The sequence below is a fragment of the Trachypithecus francoisi genome, unplaced genomic scaffold, assembly GCF_009764315.1.
Source record: "Trachypithecus francoisi isolate TF-2019V2 unplaced genomic scaffold, Tfra_2.0 Lachesis_group11, whole genome shotgun sequence".
NCBI lineage: Eukaryota > Metazoa > Chordata > Mammalia > Primates > Cercopithecidae > Trachypithecus > Trachypithecus francoisi.
Genome location: NW_022681456.1, coordinates 52,748,918 through 52,775,935, shown reverse-complemented (window position 1 = coordinate 52,775,935; position 27,018 = coordinate 52,748,918). Strand labels below are relative to the sequence as shown.

The 27,018-nt window shown below is 36.6% G+C and overlaps 1 protein-coding gene across 2 annotated transcripts in view; it reads right to left on the bottom strand.

The window, feature by feature from the left end:
* Window positions 1–27,018, bottom strand: part of LIN7A (lin-7 homolog A, crumbs cell polarity complex component) — a 151,650-nt gene that overhangs the window by 86,713 nt on the left and 37,919 nt on the right. Inside the window, exon 2 of one of the 2 annotated variants that reach the window (XM_033221158.1) lies at window positions 11,861–11,979. In XM_033221158.1, the coding sequence (XP_033077049.1) occupies window positions 11,861–11,979 (119 nt within the window). Of the gene's footprint in view, window positions 1–11,860; window positions 11,980–27,018 lie in introns of those variants that run through there. The other variant, XM_033221159.1, reaches the window with a different exon arrangement.

Genomic DNA, 27,018 nt, shown 5'->3' with positions numbered 1-27,018 from the left:
CCAGCCTGGCTGACAGAAAGAAACTCAGTCTCAAAAAAAAAAAAAAAAAAATTGAATATTCTTATACTTTATGACCCAGAAATTCCACATGCACACAAATACCCCAGAGAAGCCTTGGTCATCTAACCAGAGACACATGTATGTTAATAGTAGTATCAATCACAATAGTGAAAATCTGGAAACAACTCAAATGTCCATCAATAAGAGACAGTGATTTTATAAACTGTGATATCTTCACACAATGAAATATCACACAGCAGCCAAAGTGAATGAACCACAACAACACCAAAATTATGGAATCTTAGCAGTATTATAGTAAGTGAAAGAGAACATTCCCTGGATATTTCAACAGTATGGTTATCTCTTTATAATATTTTAAATAAATAAAATTTAAATATATTTTAGGAAAAAATACTGCAATCAGACTATATGCAAAGAAAAGCAAGGAAATAATGAAAAAAGCTGGGATCAGTTTTCAACCCTAAATCTATATTTCCCTTTGAGAGAAAAAAAAGGAAGAAAGGAAGGAAGAGAGGGAAGAAGAAAGGGAAGGAGTAAGCTAGTAATCGCCTTGCATATATTTGAATTATGAATGATACTAAGTTCATTTCTTTTTACATGCAAATTATGACCAAGGATAACAGCAAACTGGCTTAAAAATGTCCATATGTAACTTAACATTCATTTTAGATGGCTTATACAAATGAACTTCTTTCTCTCCATTTATGTTGGCAACACTGAAGCAAGAAAAGGTTAAATGACTTGTTCACTGGGAGGGAAAAACAAAGCAAAACCAAAAAAACAGTTGTCATCCGTGGTGCCAAAAATAGAAGTTCTGATTTCCAGTCCTGTGATCTCAACAGAAGACAGAATGTTCACTCTATCTGACTGATATAAAATACGACTTCTCCAAGGACTCTATTATTTTGAACTACTGTGTAAGTACATGTAATTATAAGCTTCTGGAAATATGCACTGTTTATTTTATCATTTACAATAGCAAATAGAAAGGCTTGGGCTGAGTATTTACCCAACAATGACACTAACAGCCTTCAGAGTCATTATAGATGATTTGTAAGGGTCTGTTTAGATATCCTTAAGATCAATGACCCATTAGTGCAATTATAGTCTAAGATGGCCCTGTACTTGCTACCAGAAAGTGACATGTTGATGTTGCACTCTGTACACATCATTAAAAATGTGTCTTTACTCAGAGAAAGCTGCAGAAATAGAACTATCACTATACTTTAAAATTCTGTTCCCAATGGCTGATGTAGTCATTCTCTTTTTGTAATTCCTCTGATAAAATGATAAATTATATTCTCAGAAAATTGAATAAAACAAATGTGTCTAGAGTTTGTTCCTTCTGGTGGGTTTGTGGTCTTGCTGACTTCAAGAATGAAGTCATGGACCTTTGCGGTGAGTGTTACAGCTCTTAAAGGTGGCACAGACGCCAGGGGTGAGCAGCAGCAAGATTTATTGTGAAGAGGGAAAGAACAAAGCTTCCACAGCATGGAAGGTGACCCAAGCAGATTGCTGCTGCTGGCTAGGGTGGCCAAATTTTATTTCCTTATTTGTCCCCACCTATGTCCTGCTGATTGGTCCATTTTACAGAGCACTGATTGCTCCATTTTACAAACCTCTAGCTAGCCACAGACAACTGATTGGTGTGTTTTTACAGAGTGCTGATAGACGCATTTTACAAACCTCTAGCTAGCCACCCAGTGCTGATTGGTGTGTTTTACAATCCTAGCTACAGAGCGCTGATTGGTGCATTTTACAATCCTCTTGTAAGACAGAAAAGTTCTCCAAGTCACCACCCGACCCAGAAGTCCAGCTGGCTTCACCTCTCACAAGTACATTTATTCTGTAGTACTATTTTTATCGGTTAAAAAATCTTCATAGTACCTGTCTTTCTTACCCCATTAACGCAGTCTTGTATAGTTACATATTCCAAGTATCCATACATGCTCACCTTTTCATGTAGAAGCAATCTATGTGAAGAAAAGCATAGATTGCTTGCTATGTAACTATAGATTCACAGAACTGGAAGGACTACAGGGGATCGATTACCTAGTGGAGCAGTATTTTTCAACTGATATTATAGTCCCTTATTAATTAGTCTTTATTGGGGAGTAGGAGAGGGGTGGGAGAGAGAGGAGATATCATGGACACTTTAGAAAATCTAATGAAGTTTGTGAAGTTATCCCAAGAAAAATACACTCATACGTGTAAATGTTCATGTCATTTATTTATTTGTTTGCATTTGACATTGAGTTATTTCACATATTACAAAAAAAAGTGACTCATTTTTCTTGTAAAAATTGATGACCTCTTTCTAAATAAAACAATAATAAATGCAAATTACTAACCAAATCATATATAAAAAAGAAAACATAGTTTCTGCTTAAAATAGTTTTCAATTAGAAGGCTGTTTTATTTGGCTTAATAAGAAGTTAAAATTTAGGCTACTCTGGGACCCTTTGCCTTTGGGATAGCTCTGCTGTGTCTATGGAGCAGCCAAAAAAGACAAAAAAAAAGGAATAAGTTAACATTTAGAGTGATCCTTCCTTTATATGAAAATATTGGTGTTATTTTTAGTATCCAAACAATTTTTCATCTGTTTTAATAGCAGTGTGTGCTCAAAGTTGCAGCTCACATAGCTTTCAGTATCAAACAGAATTAAATTCCCTATCAGTCAGAGCAGAGTAGACTTTTGTCAAGACACCTGAGCTTTCTCCAAGATACTTCAAGGTGAATTCAGGTTCTGTGAAACCCTTTGTCCTCAAGTCAAATGTAATTATTTTTGGAAAGCTTAGTGTCAACAATGCAGCCTTTGTCAGCAAGGGAAGATGTTTGAATTCTTTCAGTTTTATGTAGTCTAAGTAGAAATAACCTTTAAAAGAGTTTTGTAGTCTTTACAGATGTTTGTAGGTCTTCTCCATGGACAAACTTACATGTCCTTCTCATTTTCAACTCCTTTGCCCTCACTAAAGTCTTTCTTTCAGCACTTTCATGTCAATGGAAAGGTCACAAGATTTTACCTCTAATTTCTTCCTCCAAAATGACAGTTCTTTCCAGAGTCATCCTACTAGACCAGAAAATCTGAAATTGAAAGACTAGCCTCATTTTTTTTTGGCCTAACATCTTCCTTGTAGATGTAGATAAACCTCTCTTGTCAAATTGTTTTAAGATTCAGCTCTCCTTTACTTAAAAAATAAATAAAATTAAATTTCTGACCCAAGTTCAGCCAAGCGCATTAACACTTATCCAATGGAAAGCCAAAAACTTCTGACAGTAAAAAGAATACATTTTGCTTCATTTCTAAATAAAAACTTTTGAAACTCTAGATTTCTGGCTATGGCTGTGAAATTATTAGGTTGCTTTTAACAGAGCAGGCAAAGCATCTTTTTAGGATAATTATCAGTGTCTTTCACACGAATGCATGCTGATGGTGAGGGCAATATGTCTCTATGAAAAGTGGAACCTCTGTCTTCACCAGATTCATTACGCTGGATCTTGCATCAAGAAACTCCATATGTACCCCATATGTACTTGTAGTATCAAGATTTTTGTTCCAATAGGAGTTTTGCTTGATAAGAAACTCTGTTGGGAGGAAGCAACACACACACACACACACACACACACACACGCCCCAACATTCAGGTGAGAGATAAAAATCAGAGTTTTACTGAAACAATCATAGTTTTCACCCAGCTGCATGCCAAATGGGAATGACACAGCTGTTATTTTCACCATAATAACTGGCTTTGAAATATTGGCAAAATACCAGAGTTCAAGAGTAGGTTCTAGCAAATGAACAGAGGTGCCATTAATGTTTTTTATTCTAAGCAACCCACCAGCTCAAGCATTTCTAGAGTACTTGAAATGATAAAGCTTTCTCCAGTTATTTATGGTTTCTTTTGATTGGAAACATGTCAAAAGTTTCATGTTAGGGAAAATATAAGTTTTGGTAAATTTCCATCCTTTTAAAATTGAACTTCTTCTCTAGGGGGAAAAAAAATCTATATTGTGTGATTTATTTTCAGGATGCTCAGAAATAAGCTTTCTTGACTTCATTCTATCATTGGCAGGAAACTTATCACACAAGAAACAGTCTGGCTTTTGTGTCCCATCACATTTAGCAATGCAAATAAAATCAAAGGAAATGTAGGAGCCATCAGCTTTCTTTTCTCTGACACTTGCCAACTTAAGCTAAGTTTAATGTGAACAGAAAGAGATATGCACAAACATAATATCAGATGCATTTTCATTAATTCTGATGAAAGCAATGCCATTCCAGATGTCATTGTACAAGGATAGTAACTTTATGTGAAAAAGTACATGCTACTCTGTCCATGTTTAAAGGAAAACATCAAAATATTTTAAAACAATAAAAATATTAAAAGATTAAATATATTAAAAAACAAAAAACATATTTTACCATAAACAATTTTTTGCACGAAAAGTAAAAATAATAAAGCTAAGTTATATATATATATCATATATATATATATTTGCTGTTACTTAACCTACAACATAAAGTCTGTATATGATCTTTAACTAAAATACCCCTTTTCTAAAGTGATCTGAAATGTATCATCTAATCTCTGCTGTTGTTATATAGAAAGTTTTCTGTATTACAAATGAGCCCATTTGTAATAGCTGTGTATTTCTAGTCATCCTTGGTTATCTGGATTCTTCCATTTTTCATCCAGTGTTCTGGCATGGTTAATTCTCTTGCCCTTTATCCCATCAACTATTGGGTGGTAAACCTTATGTTACACATTACTTTTCTCTTTATGTGGCTAAATGTCACCAAGTTTGTAACTTCTTGTCATCTAACAAGGTATCCAGATCTCTTTTCATGCTGGTTGCCTTTTTCTACAACCACTACAATGTGTTAACATCTATCTGAAAGTTTGGAGCCATCTATTTAAAAATTTTGCATTTTTTGAATGATCAAGAACTACAGTACCATTGTTCTTCTCATTCTTAACTAATATTTCTTTTTTGGCATACATATGTACATATTTTATTGAGTATCTAGGAGTGAAATTATGTAAAGAAATGCAATACTAATTGTTTCTCTATAGGTTCTTTTGGATTTTATACATATATGATCATATCATCTGTGAATAACATTTTCATTTTTCTTGTATTCTAATATTTACACCTATTTTATGTTTTACTTGACTTATTTTAGTGGCTAGGCCATTCAGAAAAATAGTGAATGACAATGGCGATTCTTAACTAATATTTCTAATTTTAGCTTTTTATCACTAAATCCATCAAGATTTTTACCACAATAGTTACCATTTCTTAATTGTCAACTCTTTAAGGTAGGCACTGTATTAGTCAAGGTATGTAATGTACTATCTCATTTTATTTAATCTTTCTGACAATTCTATGAAGTTATAATTGTCTTATTTTACCTTAAAAAAGAGAATAAGCAAAACCAAGAGCACAGAAATTAAGTAACTTGGCACTAGATTACAAAATGATGTGGTCAAGCAAGGATGTGAATCCAGATTTGTCACAATCCATTGCCAATATTCTTTCTGCACTTTTCCATTATATTACAATAAGCTATGATTCAGTGTCAGCTTTACTTCCCTCCTTTCCTCCTTCCTTCATTCCTTCTTTCTTCTCTCTCTCCCTCTCTCCCTGTTTTTCTCTTCTTTTTCCTTCTTCCCTTTTTCTTCCCTCCCTCTCTCCTTCTCATCCTTCACTCTCTCCCATTCTTTCTTCCTCCAATTCCTCTTTCTCCTATTATCCTTATTTTATCTCATACTGTCACTAATTAGCCAAGTATGTATTTTCTTAGGGTAATTCTGAATCTAGGTTGTATCACCCAGCTAAGACTGGCTGTCTTATAAAGCTGATTAAGTTTTCCTTCTGTGTTTTCATCCACACAGTAGATTAAGACATTAATAGACATTAATTTGAAGAGCATCAAGAACAAAAGCTTGTGTCGTAATGCTACTTCTCACATGGTTATGGAATTAGGGTGCAATAGCTCAATTTATTTTAATTATTGATAGTGGGGTAATGAATATAAATATACTAGTCTTGTGTGTTTTCTTAGATTCAGCTCACGGAAACTACCATGTCTCTTTCTATCTGTTATTCATTCCGTAACTTGCCAAAATACCATACTTAGAGATAATGTGGGATCCTACTCTTTAATAATGATAAAATCCATTGATTGTGTAATTATTGGCTACCACACACTGTATTAGGTAGCTGTACATACATGATATTTAATTAGCAGGATCAGTGCAAGACTGGTGGTATTAGTCCATTATTTTAAACTAAAAAGTACAATTTTAGAGAAGGCAAAAATAGGTAGCCAAGTTGAGATTCAAACTTTGGTCAATTTGACCACAACACTACTCTAAGGACTTTGCTTCTGTCTCTGATCTGACAGAATGTCTCACAGTGACCTTTCCCACATAGCCTTCTTGGGAGGCATTGTGGTGAAAATTCCCATTCTCTTCAAAAACTAATTCTCATTGGGGACCAGGAGCACTTGAACAGTAGATGGATAAACTCCAAATATTTCTCCTATCTTGATTATATCTTTAATTTCATAAGACCAAAAAAAACCTTCATAAAAATAATAATGAAAGTAGGAGAAAATGAGAGACAATCAAGAAGCAAATAAAATTTGTGACCCAACTTTCTTAAAATTGTAACAATTGTGACTCGCCTAATGGCCATAGGTACTTATATTGGTTACAAATTTCATATAAGTTTTCGAAGATGTATCAGTTTATACAACATAGTTTTAAAACATTGATTTTGTTTTACAGCAATTAAAGGACTGATGCTGCTTATAACCTTTTGCCAAAATAAATCTGGTTTGATCATTGTGTATCATTAGTCAGGACAGCCTGGGTAATGCTGAGGTACAATAATCTCTAAACCTTGGAGATTTAGAGTAACAAAGGTTTATTTCTTGCTCAGATTATATGTTCATAAAAGGTTAGCTAGAGTCTATATTTTTTATTTTCTCATTCTTAAACCCAGACTGATTGATAGTTTATCATATAAAACTTACTCATTGCCTAGCAAAGGGAAGAGAACATGGCAAATCATTTACTTACTCATAGGCTCCTATGAAGAAGTGAAACATATAGCTTCTTCCACTCACATGTGATTAGCTAAAGCAGTTATCACCATAGATAGCTTTAGAGAGAATGGAGAAATTCAACTGTAGCATGCACAAAGAAGTAGAGAACCAGGCCAATTTTGAAATCCTACTATCACAAAATGACAGTCATTCCATATAGGGTTGATTTATTTTCTTATTCTATAGTTCTACTACTTTAGAAAATACTAGCATTCAATTTGCTGATTAGCCAAAAAAGGCAGTTTTTGGTGATTATGACATTTTGTTCTGCATTTTTGCTTCAAACCTGCATATAGCAGTTATAAATGTGCAAGTAAGTCCTTACAACAGACCACTGTTAGCAGTATGTCACCCTCCAGGTCAATGAGCATGTCATCCTGAAAAGCAGGAGCATGAATAATTCATTTTACAACTTGGAAGATGATGATAGTACACAGATTGTTATTTTTTTTATTACTTTGGTTGCCACAATAATTCCTTTGTACTCTGTATTCTTTGTATTCTTTGTATTAGATGTCTTCCTAAAATATGATCTCTTATACATTTATTGATTTCTTTCTCTGAGGCACAAAGAACATGAAGTTTTGGGGCAAAGTCTAACTCTTGACAATTAAGCTATTTGCACTGCAATTCAGTTCTCTTAGGGAATTCTTTTATTCAAAAATCAATATTTCATAATCATAATATTTCAACCCTATTTATATGTTTAGGCTAATTCAACTAATTAATACAGTGTGAAGCTAAAGCTTGAAGTCACTTGAAATCACAGAAATGATCTTTACTGAGAATATCGGTACCATAAAATATTTATTTCATCTCTCATTCAAAAACTTGTGTAAATGTGCTCTTATCAGCCAGCACATCTCATTATAGAAAAGTAGTATCATGTGTCAGCCCATTTCTCTGCCATGTTCTTTAAAATCACTTGCACAGATTAGATGCAATTTAAATATTGATCAGGGGTCTTTAGAGATCCTTCAGCAATAAAACATGACTAAGAAAAGCGTTGCTTACCACTGTCTGTATTCTGTGAATAAAGATATGTGAGGATTTGCATTCAAGTGTAAGTTACTTCTTGACAGAGGAATGCCTTTCTTAGTTGTACATGTAGATGGTCTTCCTTCAGTACTGACCTTAGCATATACTTCCATGCTTTCTTACAGGTTATAGAAAAATATAGTTAAGGGAGCTTCGAATCTCTTTTAAGGCCATCTATTTCTAGTTAAAAAATTAAAATTTTACCAAACTATTCTTTTCATATAGGTGCTGCACATATGCCAGGAGCTGATTCAGTGGTTTCATCCAAAAGTAAAGCAAAATATGGAATTATGTCAACACATAATAATACTAACTACTGTTATGTAAGGCAATACAAATATTTTTGGCAAAAGCTTGTCCTGCTTTCTTTTTTGAGCATAATTTGTGTTTTACAATCTTGTTGGCAAAAGTGTGACCTGCATCTCTTTTTGCTCTGCTGAGTGCAACTAAGAATGATGCCACTGTCATTTTTGTTCTTTTCTCTGTTTTGCATGACAACATTTAATAACTTTCACAAGGGAAAGTATTAACTAGCAAATATTTCCGAAAAACTCAGATAACCACAAAGATTCTGAGCTTTATTTGAATAAAAAACCAAAACTTCGAAGTTTTTTTTTTTTTTTTGGCCAGTATTACAATCAGTACCCAAGACACCAAGAGAGGAAGTATTCTAGGCTCACTAAAGGTAACTTTGAGACATTTATTATCATACTTTATAACTGCACTTTTCTTTACTGGCATTTGGTTTCACCTACCTGGCAACATGCATTCATATTTTATATTTTAATTGAATAACTTTTCACTAGAAAGATTCGTAATATTATTCAGAATCATTGTTTATATATTGCTACTATTATTATTTCCCACAGCAAATGTAAATCAACACAATAAGAATAATAAAGAAAATTCCAAACTTAGCAAATATAAACAATATCATATGAATGGCATAAAATGTTAGCCAAGATGAAGTAATCTTTTACAATTCCTGTATAACGTGCATTGCCTTTAAGAACAAAATTATTACTAAGGAGTTTACTGTGAATATAAAATTAATCTTAATAGTTCAAATTTATAAAATGTAAGGTAGATAAATTACATCATCTGCTTTCCCTGTGAAAATGCCAAACTGTCTATAGATCAGTTATAGACTTCTATGGACTACCAATGACACACACACTTTACCATGGGAAGAGTTTGTTAGATGGATTTATAATGCCTAAACAAAGCCCCCATATTTACTTTCCATTTTAATTTCATTCTCATTTTCCTTAGCAAACTCTAAAAAAAAAGAAAGAAAAAAAGGCTGGTGTGTTTATTTGAACAGATATCCATACCACATTTATATTTCCAGACCCAACTTCTCCCCCAACCTTCAGATTTAGATGCCTGTTAGACATCTCTGCTTGGATATCTCAAAAGCATCATCAACTTACTAGGTCCATAATGGAGTTCCTGTATAGTCTTCTGCAAAACTAGTCCACTTTATTATAACATCATTCATTCAATTGTTCAAGCCCAAACCTAAGATTCAATAGGGTCTTCTTTCTTTCACATCCCATATCGCCATCCAGTTCATTAATAATTTCTGTTGACTTTGCTCTAAAAAAATATATCTGGAATCAGACAACTTCCCATTTTGCAGTGCTGCCACCTTTGTCCAAGTTTGCTATCATCTCATCTCTCACTCAATCTACTCACTACTTAATCACTAGTCTCTCTTTGTTTCTACTTTTGTACTTACACTTATAGTCTCATCACAGCATCCAGACACACATTTTCCAAAAGCAAATAAAATCAGGTCAGAACTCTCCAGGGGCTTCCTATCATACTTAGAAAGAAACACAATGTTCTTACTATATGGCCTGCTGTACCTATGTGTTCTCCTCTCCAGCTACCTCTAGAGAGCCTACCTTGCTAACTCTATTGCACACATATTAGCTTTCGGTTTTTGAACTTGTGATTTCTTCTGCCTGGAATACTATGAGCCCTGATATTTGTGTGACTGTTCCATTACTTTTTTGCTTTCTTTTTTTCATTAATTTGCTTTTGTTCCTGACCACATTAAATAATAGAGCTTCAATCAGACCTCTCTAATCCTGCTTATTTCTCTCCAGTCTTGTCACTCTGATATTGCATTGTACATTTATTTATCATAGTCTTGTCCCATTAGACTGTGAGTTCCATGGTGGTAGACACTCTGAATTCATCATAAGCCACGTACTCAATGAGCAGAGGTATATATTTGATGTATCCTATCCTTTGGTTACTTCTGTGGAAAGCAGAATGCTAAGACATAAAAGAGATGGTAGAATCTCTAAAATGGAAGAAAAAACGGTCACCAAATTTTGGGGCAATGGCACTCTGTGAAGGAAGAAAACAGAGTATAGGAAATTTGGCCTTGGTCTACAGAGTGAGCACAGGAGTGACAACTGTAATCAAGAAGACGCTTATGCAGTTTTGAGATATTTTATACCTTTCCCACTGAGGGGAAGCTAATGGCAAAGAATCCGTATGCTGAGAAATTTCCTTACAGCCTTCAATCAAATTCATAGGTTAAAACTTAGAGATGTTATTATGGTTATATACTTAAGCTGTGTTCAATATTAACAAAAATTAAATAGTGAACACTTCACCTGATAAATATTTAGCACAAGCACAGCATAAGTCAACAAATTCCAACAAAGGTCAAATTTTACATGCATTGCATAGGCACCAGTTTAAATCTGTAGTGAGAAGTTTTGTATGTCTTTACCTTGATCTTTCCTGCCTAGTGACTAAACTAGTATTGTTGAGGTAAAAGAATATACGTTAGCCACAAGAAGAGTTGTAAAGAGAAAGGTGGAGTGACACAAGCATTCACGAGAGGTGCCTGCCCTATGCTACAATAAACTCTCTAGATAGTCATTGGTTTCAACAGACTTTGGAGAGAACAACAGTAGGTAATTCAACACTGAGGACTTTTGGGAGGGCAAATGGATTTATGGACTTTAGGTTCTAACTAATGAATTATTACTTGGTTCCTGTTGGGGAAGGAGTAATAGGTTACCAAGTAAAACAATATAGTTTATAGATCTCAAGTGACTTATCTTGTAACCAATTAAATTCTTTAGTTGAATGGTCAATCCCACTCAAGGTCAATACAAAATTCAAACAGTCATTTCAACATACTTATTTCACCTTAGTCTTCTTGAAACCATTAGTGAAGAAAGGATTACAATGTAGATTTGTTATAAAGACATACCAGCCTAACTGTATATGTTCCATCATTGCCTTAGACAGTAACATTTAGTCAGTAGGAGGTTACTACTTCAGATTTACCTGGGAAAGAATTAATTGTATGTTCTTTTTAGACAACCTCAACCCCTATTAATGATAACTATTTCTACCTGAATTTCTAGTTGGCTTCATGTGACCACTAAATAGCACAGACTACATGCAACAGTCACCTGCTAGGCAGTCCCTTCATTGGTACCAGAAGATCAACATTTGGTTATATGAATGTATAAATCCTGGCTGGATCTAATTTAGCAGGCTAAATTATATTTTATCATCTGTCCAAGGAGCTAAAAACAAAAAATTAAAATGTAGTTCCAATCTTAACAATTTCAACTGTTTGTGTAGAAAAGACATGTTTTCTATGAAGAAGACATATGGTTGAATTTAGTTACTAAAATCTTAGTGCCATACCTCTCGAATAGCTGTACAAAACTCACTCTGAAGCACTTTTTTGAGGGATTGTAGCTTGTGCACTGGTACTTCTCCAGATTCCTGTAGTTTTTCCAGTAATTCAATTGCTCTTGCAACATCTGAATGAAAAAAAAACCAAAATAGAGAAACCTAGAATAAATTGTATCTCATCAGCTTATAGTACTATTATTCCAATTGCATGATGACATTGAAAAGCAAGTGGAATTAAATTACATAATCAGAATTTATATTCATAGCTTATTGGTGTCATCGTTTGGTTAAAGGTCATTTTAACTTGTTCCACACATTTGTCACTTCATACATTTTCTTTGATGGGATTTCATGTAATTTGTGTCATACAAATGAGTTTGAATATTATGTCAGTAAAGAAGAGCTGGACACATGTCTATTATTTATTCTGACACTGCAATAACAAAACTAATTCTGTCAGTTTTACCTCTGAGATGCTTCCTTTCAGTTCAACTTTTCCTCTCCTATTTCAGTTTGTCATAGCTACAACGTTACATGTATTACTATAATGAATGGATTGCTGTGCATCTCTGCAGTTTGTCTATAAACTTCTTGAGGGTGGGAACTTGTCTGGTTTGGTTACCATTGTATCCTCAGGGTATGGTATATCATAGTGAATAAAATTAATGTACTTTTCCCGTTTCACTGCCATTGGATTATTCCAGACCCTCATCATCTCTCCTCTGTCCAATTGGAATTATTTCTTCTCCTACAGCCTCTTCAAATGGTCCACAAAGTTATTTTCCTAAAACAAAAGTCTGATCATGTGCCCATCTACCAGCCTTTAGAACAGTACTAAGCAAGAGTTTTCAATAACAGTTATTTTAAATGCTTCTCTTTCATTTAACAATATCAAAGGTTCATGTATCAAGAAACATGTAGTCTTTTATAGCCATAAACTTTAAAATTCCCTGGATTATTTCCTATTGCCAAGAGAAAATATTTCAATAAAGGGCCATTTAAAAATACTTTTGGGTGAGCTCTTCTATCCTTGTGGCTGCAGTAAATAACTCACTGAAAAACCACTTAGGCATTTATGTTATAGGATATGAGGTTTTCGATTCCTAAGTGCCTAGCTCCAGAAAGCATCCTTCATCCCTGCCATCAGCTCATAAATTTATCCATTCACCCATCCATCCAGTAATTTGGGTTTCTGTTATTAATGCTTGGTGCCAGCTTAACAAGAATATGATACCCCCTTTCAAAGCTCACAATCTAATGAGAAAGAAATATAATAGCACAGCCACCTATAATAAAATTGTTAGCACCTCAGAATCTGGGTGGGGTTAGCATAGGTGTATGTATCTAACTGAATAAAACAACAAAAAGTGACTTTGATGGAGACTCTCTTTGAAGTAGTCATTCTGATTGCCAATCGTGGGCCAAAGTAGCACAAATCATTGAATCAATGTGACACTGCCAGTTTCTAAAGTCTACCTTTTAGTACATAAACGGGAAGTCTACATAGTCCATTGGACAAAACCAGATACTTCCACAATCAATAAGCTGAGATTTTATGCATTTCTAACTGCAAAAAATACTCTACCTAGGCTGCAGTAAGCCATGATTGCACCACTGGACTCCAGCCTAGGAGACAGCGTGAGACCCTATCTCTAAAACAACAGTAACAAAAATTCTACCTAGATGCCCATGGATGCATGGAACTCTCTGAGCTCATTTTTTTTTCCCCTAAAACTCGCTCTTCTTTTCCTTTGTTCCATATTTCCAAAAATTTCTTCCCCCAAACAAGTCACCTTCTCAAGCAAAACTATGGTGTCTTTCACACTCCCCTTGCATGCAGATAGTCGTCAAGTGCAGTAGATTCTATCTCGGAATTGCCTTTTGTAAAGAGCCCCATCACTCTCAGGGAAGTCTTCATCATTTCTCACGTGCAGTACTGGAACATCTCCTAACTGATCTCCTTTAAATTACTCTTCTTTTTTCAGCCCATCTGCCACATTGCTTCCATAGTAATTATCCTGAATGGTAAACCTAATTATTATTATTATTATTTTTTTTTGAGACGGAGTCTTGCTCTGTCGCCGGGGCTGGAGTACAGTGGCCGGATCTCAGCTCACTGCAAGCTCCGCCTCCCGGGTTCACGCCATTCTCCTGCCTCAGCCTCCCGAGTAGCTGGGACTACAGACGCCCGCCATCTCGCCCGGCTAGTTTTTTTTTTTTGTATTTTTTAGTAGAGACGGGGTTTCACAGTGTTCGCCAGGATGGTCTCGATCTCCTGACCTCGTGATCCGCCCGTCTCGGCCTCCCAAAGTGCTGGGATTACAGGGGTAAACCTAATTATTATTCTCCTGCACATAAAACCTTCCCTGGCTTCCCACTCCCTACAGAGTAAAGTTCAGAACACTTAGGGTTACATATAAGGCCCTTAACAGCTGACTTCTTGCTCATCTCAGAACATCTCCTCCTGTCCATCCTACAGTGGGGCGATCCCAATTTTTTGCTGTTGCTAGGACATGCCACAGAATTCCACCCCTATGCCTTGCACATAGCATTCCCCATTCCTGAAATTCAATTCATTCGTTCATTCAGTAGTGCTAGCCCTGGGCTGTGCACAGGAGACAGCAGTGAAGGAGATAGCTCCTTTCTCTTGCTTTCATGGAACTCACAGGGTTGAAGGGGAGGAGTCATAGACATGCAATAAAGTGGGTGTGTTCTATAAATGAAGCACTACAGGCTTGTCCATGGATGTATAACAAAGACATTTATCATCATCAAAAAGTCAAGGAGGATCTATTTGTGGAAATAACTGCTAAGCAGAGTCCTAGGTAGGAGGTGTAAGTGGAGAAAGAGGGAAGAACGTTCCAGACAAAGGGAATAAATGCAGATCAAAGGCTTGTTAAGAGAGTGTGGGATATTCAAAGAAATAAAAGGCGTTTATTATAGCTAAAGCTGAAAACAGGATGAGAGTAGCAAGGGATGAGTGGCGAGAGATGAGGTAGACAGAAATCACATCATGGTGAGTGTTTAAGGCCATGTAAGGGCAGACTTGGCTTAAAAACCATCTCCTCAACAACATCTTCCCTGCCTCTCTGAAGCAGCTTTAGTTGCTATCATGTCTGCATTTCTACAGCTCTTTGTTCACTCATCTGTTACAATAATTACTACCCTCTGTTTGCAGGTACATCTCCCTCCTTGATCTCTGTGAATGTATACACTTCTTCGGACATCAGAAACAAAATATCTTATTCATTGCATCCACAGAATTCCACATCTCTGTGTCTTAGCACATATCATCCTAGGATGTACCTAACATCTAGGATGTACCACACATTTTAGGATATACCTAACAAATATCAAGTGTCTAATGCACATTTGTTGAATGAATGATGGATTGATGTGACTGGCTCAGGAAGGCAGGTGTTAGAGGTCTGTGTCTGCATGAACCTGTAACTTCTCGTGAATCGACAACTCTAGATTATTATCAGCTTTGCTTGGATCTGGACTAGAAGAGAAAGGCAAGCCTAAATGTGCAGGCTGAAGAGTATTAGAGACTACACTGGGTGAAGTCCAACAAAATTGAAAATGATACTAACCTGAATATTTTTAGTAGTTCTCAACCCGGGCTGTGCATTGAAATTATCTAGGGTGCATTTAGAAGTTACTAATGCCTTAGACCTATGCCAAACAAATTAAACCAGAATCTCCAGAACAGTGGTTTTCAGCCTTAACTGCATATTAAAATCAACCAGAGAGGCTTTCAAAAACACAAATGCCTAGGTTGGTCCCACCTGGATAGTTTCTGATGTGATTGGCACAGAGTGGGGGGCTGGGCATGGGGCTTTTTAAAGCCCTTCAGGTGATGCTAAAGTGCAGCCAGGGTTGAGAACCTCTGCTACGGATTATTGGTTCTTAACACGAATGTGTTTAAGAATCACCCAGAAGAGCTCATTGAAATGCAGATGCCTAATCCTCACCCCATTTGAGAAATGTTGATTCAGAAGGTGTAAGGATAAGTCCCCAGAATATGCCTTTTAAGTACATGCTCAAAGTGATTCTGTAGTTGTTAGTTTACAGATCCCAGAGAGAGAAAAGTGAACAAAATGATTTTTTTTAGGTTTCTTTCATTCCAGAATTCCAGAAACCGTTGTATTCTCTAGTATTCTTTTTTTTTTTTTTGAGACGGAGTCTCGCTCTGTTGCCCAGGCTGGAGTGCAGTGGCGCGATCTCTGCTCACTGCAAGCTCCGCCTCCCGGGTTTACGCCATTCTCCTGCCTCAGCCTCCCGAGTAGCTGGGACTACAGGCGCCCGCCATCTCGCCCGGCTAGTTTTTTGTATTTTTTTTTTTAGTTGAGACGGGGTTTCACTGTGTAGACCAGGATGGTCTCGATCTCCTGACCTCGTGATCCACCCGTCTCGGCCTCCCAAAGTGCTGGGATTACAGGCTTGAGCCACCGCGCCCGGCCTCTAGTATTCTTTAATACAGTCTGTAACATGGTACTGAATGGGATTCTTTGAGGAGGTTCGTAAAAGCCCACAGATGACAGCAATTAGTGTTAAGGCGGCCGTTAGCAAAGGCTGCTGATTGGAATCACCCGTTAAGTTGTTTTTTTTTTTTTTTTTTTTTTTTTTTTACCTGCTCTACTACCACAGACCAATTAAACCAAAATCTCTAGGAGTGGAATCTACTAAACGAGTTGTTGGTTTTTTAATTTTTGCTTTTCAGTTTCCAGATAATTTCTAAGACCATTGAAAGCTGAGAAAAATATTGTTCAAAAAAGAGCCATCAAGGAAACCAGACATGTCTCCATTAAGACTCATGAAAGCTGAGCCAACTCTTTTCTATTACACCACAGGCCTTTCCCAGTCCTCATAAGAGGTCATTGGGAGATAATAGAAAATTAAAGAATTGTTAAATCATTAATTTGACACAGTACTGGGTCTTTTGCTTCTCTTCCAATAACTAAGTAAGGAAGGCTCTGACAGAAACAATTGTAGCTACTGGGTGTGCCTGAAAGAAGGGAGACTAGCATCTCTTTCCTGGTGGCACAGGCAATGAACTTGGTGACCTGCTTGCCCTCTCTGTCTGAGCAGAGGGAGACAGCTGAAAAGCAGTGCCCATTGGAGCCTATACCATCTTGGGGTACCCCTTAAGCCATCTACTGGGTGCCCCTCCAAGGGAGTCTTGCAGTATAATATCAGGGATACACAGCGAGTGGTAAAAGCCAACGGAAGTCTGAAAACCTGAAGTGGGAGAGATCAAGTTCCTCCAGCCAAACCTAGCCGTTTTGGAAACAAATAGGTGGGAGTGATAAACGGATTTGAGGCTGGAATGTTAAACAGCATTCTGATTCCCTTAAGTTCTGTAAGAATATCAGAAACCTGCAAGGCCAGGTTCCAGAAGGAAGCAAAAGAAGGCTTCAAGTCAGCAACATACTTTTATTCCTAAATCTATTGGAATAAAGTGTGTGTGGTTTATTTATAACAGTTCCCTTAGGTTCTTGTTCAGAACCTCCTGATGCTTGTTTTTTTTTTTTTTTTTTTGAGACTAAGTCTCGCTCTGCCGCCCAGGCTGGAGCGCAGTGGCCGGATCTCAGCTCACTGCAAGCTCCGCCTCCTGGGTTTACGCCATTCTCCTGCCTCAGCCTCCCGAGTAGCTGGGACTACAGGCGCCTGCCACCTCGCCCGGCTACCTGATGCTTGTTTTATGAAACACTTCTATCACATTTGATTAGTAACAGAGAAGTTTGGGTTTACTAGTATAACTCAGATCAAGAGGAATAATACATAAGAACTGGAGAGGCTGCCAGGTAAGCACAACAAAAGCAAGAAGGATTATTTTCCTAGAACCTACTCTTATTGTCTACCACCTCTCATGAATACCACTCTCTCAATGCATAAGGCAAATACTTGCATATTACACTTGCCCCTTTGCTCTCCCTCACACTTCCCATTCCGTTAATCCTTACTCCTAAAAGCAATAATAACCGTAGTAAACTTTTACTGAACATCTATGATATGGAGGTCATTGTATGCTAAGAGCTTTGCATTTTTAACCCATTTTTATCCTTATAACAATCCTTATAATGCCAAGGAAAATATTGAGAGTTTAAATAATTCACTAACAAGTAGGAAATCTGGATTTCGAATCTAGATCTGAGTGATTCTAAACCCTGTGCCTATTATTATTATTATTATTTTCAATCATGGCTTTACTTTTAGAAGCTTCTTCTTTGACATTCAGTAGTTTTACCATAGCTCTGTACGCTGTAGGCTTTCTTGGTCAGAGGCTGAGTTCTTAATCTTTCTCGCCTCAATAAAGATTCACCTTTATTCTATTTATCAGTATACCTATGACAAGTAGTATTCAATGATCATCAGAGTCACCTGGAGAGTTTTACGTGATAGCCTTCACTGCCCAGTGGAATTACCTGGGAGCCCTAAAAACACAGATGTCTGGATCCTGCCTCCTCATATATACCTGTATTTCTGACTTCCTCAGTCTGGAGCATGGCCTGGGAATCAGGATTTTCAGGCACCAGTGAGTATAATCTATAGTCACGTTGTGAATCACTGATGCCCTGAGGTACACACTGGGAATCCTAATAACAATGTTACTTCTAATACTCATTACTGTCACATATAGTGTTGATTATGTCCTTGTTCTAAACATTTTACTTCTCTTAACAGCACTTGGAGGTAGGTATTATTATTATCCCTGTTTTGTGGAGGAGGAAACTCAGATCCATAGAGTTAAAATTGCTTCTCCAAGGAAATAACTCGTAAGTAGTAGAACTAGGATTTGAGTCTAGGCAATACGGCTCTAGAATCTGGGCTCCATTGGAGATGTGGCTTAGGAATCCAAACACTTAAAATCATTCCAGGAACTTCTCCTTCTCTAAGTTAATCTGATCAACAAGTCCTTGCTTGAGGTTCTTAAATTTTAGTTAACATACAAATTTACCCGTGGACCATTAGAGGTGTTTTCACTTATTCTCGGGGAGTACATTCCAAGATCCCCAATGGATTCCTAAAAGCACAGCTAGTACTAAACTCAAATGTTGTCTATCAAAACATGATTGCGTTCATGTCTTCTACTCACAAATTTAATGCCTTTTCCATTGTAACTAAGCACCTGTGCACTGTGGCCATAACTTGCAGTTTAAGGTGCTTCACCGGCATGAATTTCTTTTTCCTTCTTCACAATTTCATGGATAGAAGATTCATTATTACAGCAGATCTTAGTGACCTCAGCATCTGACTTTTTTTTTTTCTTTCCCTATTAAGTTGATCTGTTTCACCTTTTTACTTAAAGGAAGCACTTTATGGGTTCTCTTTGCCATATCCAAATTGTCGGCATCACTGTTCTTGCACTTTGTGGCCATGATTAGTAAAATAAGAGTTGCTTGAACATAAGCACTGTGATACTGTGACAGTTGAGCTGATAACTGAGATGGCTTCTAAGTGACTAACAGGTAGGTAGTGTACGGATATCCTGGACAAAGGGAAGATGTGGGCAGGATGGACTGTGATGGTGCCAGATTAGAATGGTGCACAATTTAAAATTTATGCATTGCTTATTTCTGGAATTTTCAATTTAATAATTTTGGATTGCGATTGACTGAGGGTAACTGAAATTTTGGAAAGTGAAACTGCAGAAAGCAAAACTACATATAAGGGGATATTAAAAACTGAGACGTAAAAAAAGAGAGGCAGAAGTGGAGCCTTAAAATCTGTTCTTTTAGTACTCATCTCAGATGATTCTGATGCAGGAAGTGGTTCACAAATGCACTCTACAGGTCACTGAGTTTAATACATAGTCCAGAACGAAGTGAGTTAATGGCCATCATTTATTCAGTGCTTACTTGTCTTATTTAGATCACCATGTAAAATCCTTACTATTATATCGAGAGATTACTCTTATTTATACTACACAGTTAAAGAAAGATAAAAACAACTAAGGCTCAGAAAGATGAATCATCTGGCCCAAAGCTATAAAGCTAACAATGGAGAGGCCAGAATCCAAAACCAGCTGTGTTTGACTCCAGTGCCTGCGCTCTTGTTTATTCCTCTACCCTGCCACAGAAAAGGGATTCAAAATAAAACAATAAAGATATGGCAAGTTTTTTTTTAGATACAGCAACATGGACCATTGTGAGCTTGGGTAAACAGCTATAACACTGCTAAAAGCCTCATATTACATTACAGTATTACCAATGTGTTTATAGTGATAACAGTGGATCATTGAAAGATGATCACAACATCATCAATTGCCTGATAGTAAAGTTCCACATTGTCAAAAGACTTCCTCCGAAATAGCTGGAACGTTATAAACAAAACAAAAACAAGAACAAAATATTGGAACTTAAAAATATTAGAATTTAAAAGAGATGAGCTTACAATGATCTAGAGGAGTTCAATTCTCTTTTCATTCTTTAATGATGAGTTTTCATTAACCCCATTGACATTTAGACTGTGGAATTTGACTTATGACACATCCAAAGCTGGAACGTGGATAATGATGCAGCTGGGTCATTTAAAGTTACTGTTCACTAATTCCACAAAATGTGTTGAGCACTCAAGCTAACAATATGAATTATCTATCCCAAAGCCATCCACAACCCTCAAATCCCTTGCCATCTTTAACTACAGAAACTGAAAAGAGAATGCACTTCTTTTTCCAGACTCTACTACAATTTTGCCAAGTTGTTTTAAGTATAAAGTCACCGGGTATGGCTTCCAGGAAGGCCTTTGAAATGGACAAACTGCTGGCACAAGCCTTCAATATTTTCGTCTTTGTGCCCTTCCTCTTTCCCCTTTCTTTTCACAGTTATAATGCCTTGAAGTGCCTTGGAGGTAAAATTCCCATTTTGTATTCATGAAGATAACTGCCAAGTGCTAAGGATGGTGGAGTAGGAAGAAGGAAAGGACACAGGCCTAATGTCCAACCCCATGATTCTTGTCTGTGAGAAAAAATATATGCTTCACTGTTTGGTTTTCTGTGGCTTTCAACCAAATACAATCTAGCTGCCAGGGAAGCAGGTGACTTTAAAGGTGCTTTACTAGGTTTCAGGGAAAGGATTGATGCTATAGAGACACTGGAGTAACCTACAGTGGTCTTTTGATTAAGATCGTCATGGAAGCCACTCTGGGAAATGACCTTTGGATTGAGACTGGAAATGTCAGCCATGTAAAGATCCAAGGGAGGAGCATCCAGACAGGAGAACAGAAAGGGCAGAGATGCTAAAGTGAGGGAGTAAGCCTACATGTGGAAGGTCAGACAAAACCAGTGTCGATGGAACACTGTAATCAAGGCAACAAGCAATAGTAACAGTGATGTGCTGGTAAATAAATAACACTAGCTCTCCAAAATGAATCAACAAAGACCAAAAAAGGGTTCTGATTTGCAGCAGTTACTGATATCTGTGGTGTACATATTCCTACCACAGCCAGTGTCAAGTTACCAATATGATATCAGTGGCTTGAAAAACCCTTGAATATTCAGCTCTCACAAGCCAGAAAACACCAATGCCAGCACACTGCGGGAGAGGAGACAAAGTTTGACAAATACATGGGAGTCAGATTTTGGACAAAGATTTTATTAGAGGATTAGATTTCTGTAGAATTGCCAGACAAAGCCATTGGAGAGTATTCAGCAGAAGAATGATGTGAGTGATTCACATTTTATAAGCATCCCTATGAACATTGTTTGGAATACTAATTATCATGGACCAATGGTGTACATAGGAAACTAGTTAGAAAATAGGCTATTATAATGGCCTTGGCAAAAGATGGTGGAAGCTTACACTAGAATGGTGGCAGTGGGAATGATGACACATGGACAGTTTTAAAGCACAGTTGGGTGGAAGAAGAATCAGTAGTGTAACGTCGTGCACAGCTATATGACGACGGTGTCCACAGAATGAATGTTAGGCAGAAAAATGATGTATTAGTGAATAGAGTCATGTGTCTTAGCAGTGCTTCATAATTAGTTGTGGCTATTGCCTTATCTATAAGCAAACAGTGTCAAGAAATTGAATAGGTACCCAGAATAACGAGGTAGAAGAATCCTGAAGACAAAATTATTTTTAAAGAAAACAATAAGAGGGTGGCATTTTCTCCCATTATTCTCTTCCTTTCTGTATGTGATCCCTAAATTTGGGTCAATAAGGGATTATGTAAAATGTTTCATCACTGCACCAAGTGGGTGGAGAATATGAGTAAAGACCTGAAAGTTGGAGAGATGTGGAAACTATAAAAGGTGGTAATATCAGCTTTATACAGTTATTATGAGGTCTAAATGAAAATATAAGTATGAGATTTTGATATATTGTGCCTCCCATATGCCACATTTATGAGATCTGTGTCTTTTCCTAAACCTTTACTCCTGTGAGTCCTCACTTCCTGTTCTGTCAGTGGCAATGTTAGAAGAAGAAATGTAAAATTTCAGGAAATAAATTTTGTAACTCAAATTTCCTTTCATAAGGTACTACGTGTCCTCCTTTTTTTTTTTTTGAGATGGAGTCTTTCTCTGTCGCCCAGGCTGGAGTGCAGTGGCCAGATCTCAGCTCACTGCAAGCTCCGCCTCCCAGGTTTACGCCATTCTCCTGGCTCAGCCTCCCCAGTAGCTGGGACTATAGGGGCCCGCCACCAAGCCCGGCTAGTTTTTTTTGATATTTTTTAGTAGAGATGGGATTTTACCATGTTAGCCAGGATGGTCTCGATCTTCTGACCTTGTGATCTGCCCGTCTCGGCCTCCCAAAGCGCTGAGCGCTGGGATTACAGGCTTGAGCCATCGCGCCCGGCCTACATGTCCTCCTTTGAAAGATGTATACTTGAGGAACCAAAGTTTAGGTAGAACAGCTGTAAACAACTATATCTAGCCATAGGTCAGTATTTCCTGCACAGTATTGCAGAAGTCCCCATTAAGGGTGTATTTTTGAAAACACTCATGAAATACTGACTTATTACTAGCTTTTTGAGGTGACTAAACATTTTACCAAATAATGCTCAGTTTAAAAATCTAATACAACAGTGCATGTGTACCAACAAAAAATAAATGGTAAGTAATGCTTTGTAATTCTGTCACTGTGATATGAAAGGAAACTGTCAATTTAGAAGTTACTGAGACATGACAATCGATATGTCCTACTCATCTGAGCCTCATCTCTACTTTAATCTGCCAACAACTTGCCGTGTTCCTCAAATGCAGACTAACTGGCAAAGCCAAGGAAGAACTGGTTCAAGTTAAATGTGTTTAAATTTTGAAAATTGACTCAGGATTCTGTTGAAAATACTCAACTTTATATTTGTTATCAAAAACTAAATGATCATGGGATTTGGGACAACACTGAAGTGTATCACAAAAAATGTCTTACAATACTAGAGTCATGAATTTATATAATGACAAAATCCTGGCATTGACTGCTCAAAGTGTTTGTCAGACCTACTGCAATGAAGGGAACAATATGTGATACAAAATGAAAAACTGTAGTTCTTAAGAGATTCTCTGGAGGTACTTATTTCATTTGAAATTGATTACCTACGCAATAAACATATATCTTTAGATATACAAAGCTTAAGATACAGCCTTCTTTGTTAAACAATTGCTGTTATGTGGTTAAAGTCAATAATGCATTCCCAGTTTTCCTACAAACTATATTTAGCATTTTGTTCTTTTTCTTCTTTCCCTTTTTTTTATTTTTTAAAAATTCTTCTTATTTTCTTTCCTAAGTAGCTAAAACTGAAGTTTGATTTGCCTACCACTACCTGAGACATCATGAAATCAAAAGTTTTACCTTCCTTTCTGTTTCAGCTTTCATTTTTTTCCTCTTTATTATATTTGATGTCTTTCCTTTTTTCTGTATTTTTACCTCACTTTTGTATTTAATTTTGTACATATTTTTTATATCCTTACAGCCAACTATAGCCTTATTCCTAATCCCAGTGAAATTAGCTTATTTCATATTTTCTTGTTCCCAAAAATGTAATCTGTTTTTGCATGTCTGAAGGAAGTTGAACAATCTACTGCCTGCCCTCGTTATGCTAAATACTAGAACACCTGTTTCCTACCAATTTTGGTGTCCAGTATAGAATCAATCGTGACCATTGTAGACACCTAAAAATTGTTTGTTGGGGCTGGATGCGTAATCCTGTAATCCCAGCACTTTGAGAGGCTGAGGTGGGTGGATCACTTGAGCCCAGGAGTTTGAGACCAGCCTGGCCAACATGACAAAACTCTGTCTCTACTAAAAATAAAAAAATTAGCCAGCATGGTGGCGGGCGCCTGTAATTCCAGCTACTCGGGAGACTGAGGAGGAAGAATCGCCTGAACCTGGGAGGTGGAGGTTGCAGTGAGCCTAGTCAAAAAAAAAAAAAAAATTGTTTCTTGAATAGAATTGATTGCATTAAATCAAATATTAAATACTGATTTATTATTTGCAAAACCAAAATATTGCAAATATTTTCTCTGATTCTGTAAGTTGTTTGTTTACTGTGTTGGTAGTTTCTTTGGCTGTGCTGAAGTTTTTTTAAGTTAATTAGGTCCCATTTGTCAGGTTTTGGTTTTGTTGCAATTGCTTTTGATATCTTTATTATGAAGTCTTTGCTAAACCTATGTCTTTTACCTTCCTTTCTGTTTCAGCTTTCATTTTTATTTCCTAGATTATCTTTCAGGGTTTTTTTTTTTTATTTTAACATTTGTATCTAAGTCTTTAGTCCATCTTGAGTTGATTTTTGTATGTGGTGTAAGGAAGGGGTCCAGTTGCAATCTTCTGCATAATGGCTAGCCAGTTATAACAGCACCATTTATTGAATAGAAAGCCCTATCTCCATTGCTTGTTTTTGTCAACTTTGTTGAAGATCAGATGGTTGTTGGTGTGCAACATTATTTCTGGGCTCTCTGTTCTGTTCCATTGGTCTCTGTGTCTGTCTTTGTACCAGTATCACGCTGTTTTGGTTTCTATAGCCTTATAGTTTAGTTTGAAGTTACGTACTGTGATGCCTCCAGCTTTGTGGCTTTTTTGTTTTTTGCATTGCTTAGTATTGCTTTGGCTATTTGGGCTCTTTTGTGGTTCCATGTGAATTTCAAGAATTGTAGTTTGATAATAATAATACTGAATCTGTAAATGGCTTTGGGCAGTATGTCCATTTTAATAATATTAATTCTTCCTATCCAAGAGCAGAGGATGTTTTTCCATTTGTTTGTGTCATCTCTGATTTCTTTGAGAAGTGTTTTGTTATTCTGATTGTTAAGATCTTTTTGCCTCCCTAGTTAGCTGTATTCTTAGGTATTTTATTCTTTTTGTGGCAGTTGTGAATGAGATTGCATTCTTGATTTGGCTCTCAACTTGAACGTTGTTGGTGTATGGAAATGCCACTGATTTTTGTGCATTGATTTTGTATCCTGAAACTTTGCTGAAGTTATCAAAGAGCTTTTGCACACAGACTATGGGGTTTTCTAGGTATAGATCTATATAGTCTGTAAACAGGGATAGTTTGACTTCCTCTCTTCCTAATTTGGATGCCTTTTCTTTCTTTCTCTTTCCTCATTTCTCTGGCTGATCCAGTACTATGTTGAATAGGAGTGGTGATACGGCATCCTTGTCTTTTTCTCATTTTCAAGGGGAATGCTTCCAGCTTTTGCCCATTCAGTATGATGTTGGATGTGGGTTTTTCATAGATGGCTCTTATTATTTTGAAGTACATTTCCTCAATGCCCAGTTTGTTGGAGATTTTTTTTTAACATGAAGTGATGTTTAATTTTATCAAAAGCCTTGTCTACATCTATTGAGATTATCATATAGTTTTTGTTTTTAGTTCTGTTTATGTGGTGAATCACAATTATTGATTTGTGTACATTTGAACCAATGTTGCATCCCAGGGATAAAGCCTTTTTGATCGTGATGGATTAGCTTTTTGATGTGATGCTGGATTTAGTTTGTTTACATTTTGTTGAGGATTTTGCATCTATGTGTATAAAGGGTGTTGGCTTGAAGTTTTCTTTTTTGTTGTCTTTCTGCCAGGTTTTGGTATCAGATGATGCTGGCCTCATAGAATGAGTTAGGGAGGAGTCCCTCCTTTTCCATTTTTTTGGAATAGTTTCAGTAGGAATGGTACCAGTTCTTCTTTACATATCTGGGCAAATTTGGTCATGAATCCATCTGATCTTGGGCTTTTTCTGGTTGGTATGCTGTGTATTACTGATTCAGTTTCAGAACTTCCTATTGGTCTGTTCAGGATTCAATTTCTTCCAGGATCAATCTTGGGAGATTGTATATTTCTAGGAATTTATCCATTTTCTCTAGGTTTTCTAGTTTTTGTGCATAGAGGTGTTCATAGTACTCTCTGAGGGGTTTTTGTTTGCCTGTGGAGATGGTGGTAACACCCCCTTTGTCATTTCTAATTGTGCTTACTTGGATCTTCTTTTTTTATTTATTGGTCTAGGTAGCATGCTATCTATCTTATTCTTTCAAAAAACAAGTCCCTGAATTTGTTGATCTTTTGTCTGGTTTTTCATGTCTAAATTTCCTTCAGTTCAGCTCTGATTTTGGTTACTTTGTCTTCTGCTAGTTTTGGGGTTGGTTTGTTCTGGTTTCTCTAGTTACTCTAGGTGTGATGTTAGGCTGTTAATTTGAGATCTTTCTAACTTTTTGATGTGGGCATTTAGCACTATAAAATTCCCTCTTAACACTGCTTTAGCTGTGTCCTAGAGATTCTGGTATATTATATCTTTGTTCTCATCAGTTTCAAATAATTTCTTGATTTCTGCCTTAATTTCATTGTTTATCCAAAAGTCATTTAGGAGTGGGTTCATTTCCATGTAACTGTATGATTTTGAACAATTTTCTTAATATTTATTTCTATTTTTATTGTTCTGTGGTCTGAGAGTGTGGTTGATATGATGTTGGTTTTTTTGGATTTGCTGAGGATTCTTTTATGGCCGATTGTGTAGTTGATTTTAGAGTATGTGTTATGTCTGGCAAGACTGTTTGTTGAGTAGAATTGATTGTATTAAATCACATTTTCATATTCTATTTATATAAGTATTTGTATTCACTAGTTAACAATGATGTTATGTCAAACTCTATTTGACAACATTCAGAATTCTTATAAATATGAATTCTAAGAAGATGAGGATTTAAGGAACTGGACTCCATCTTTTTATAATG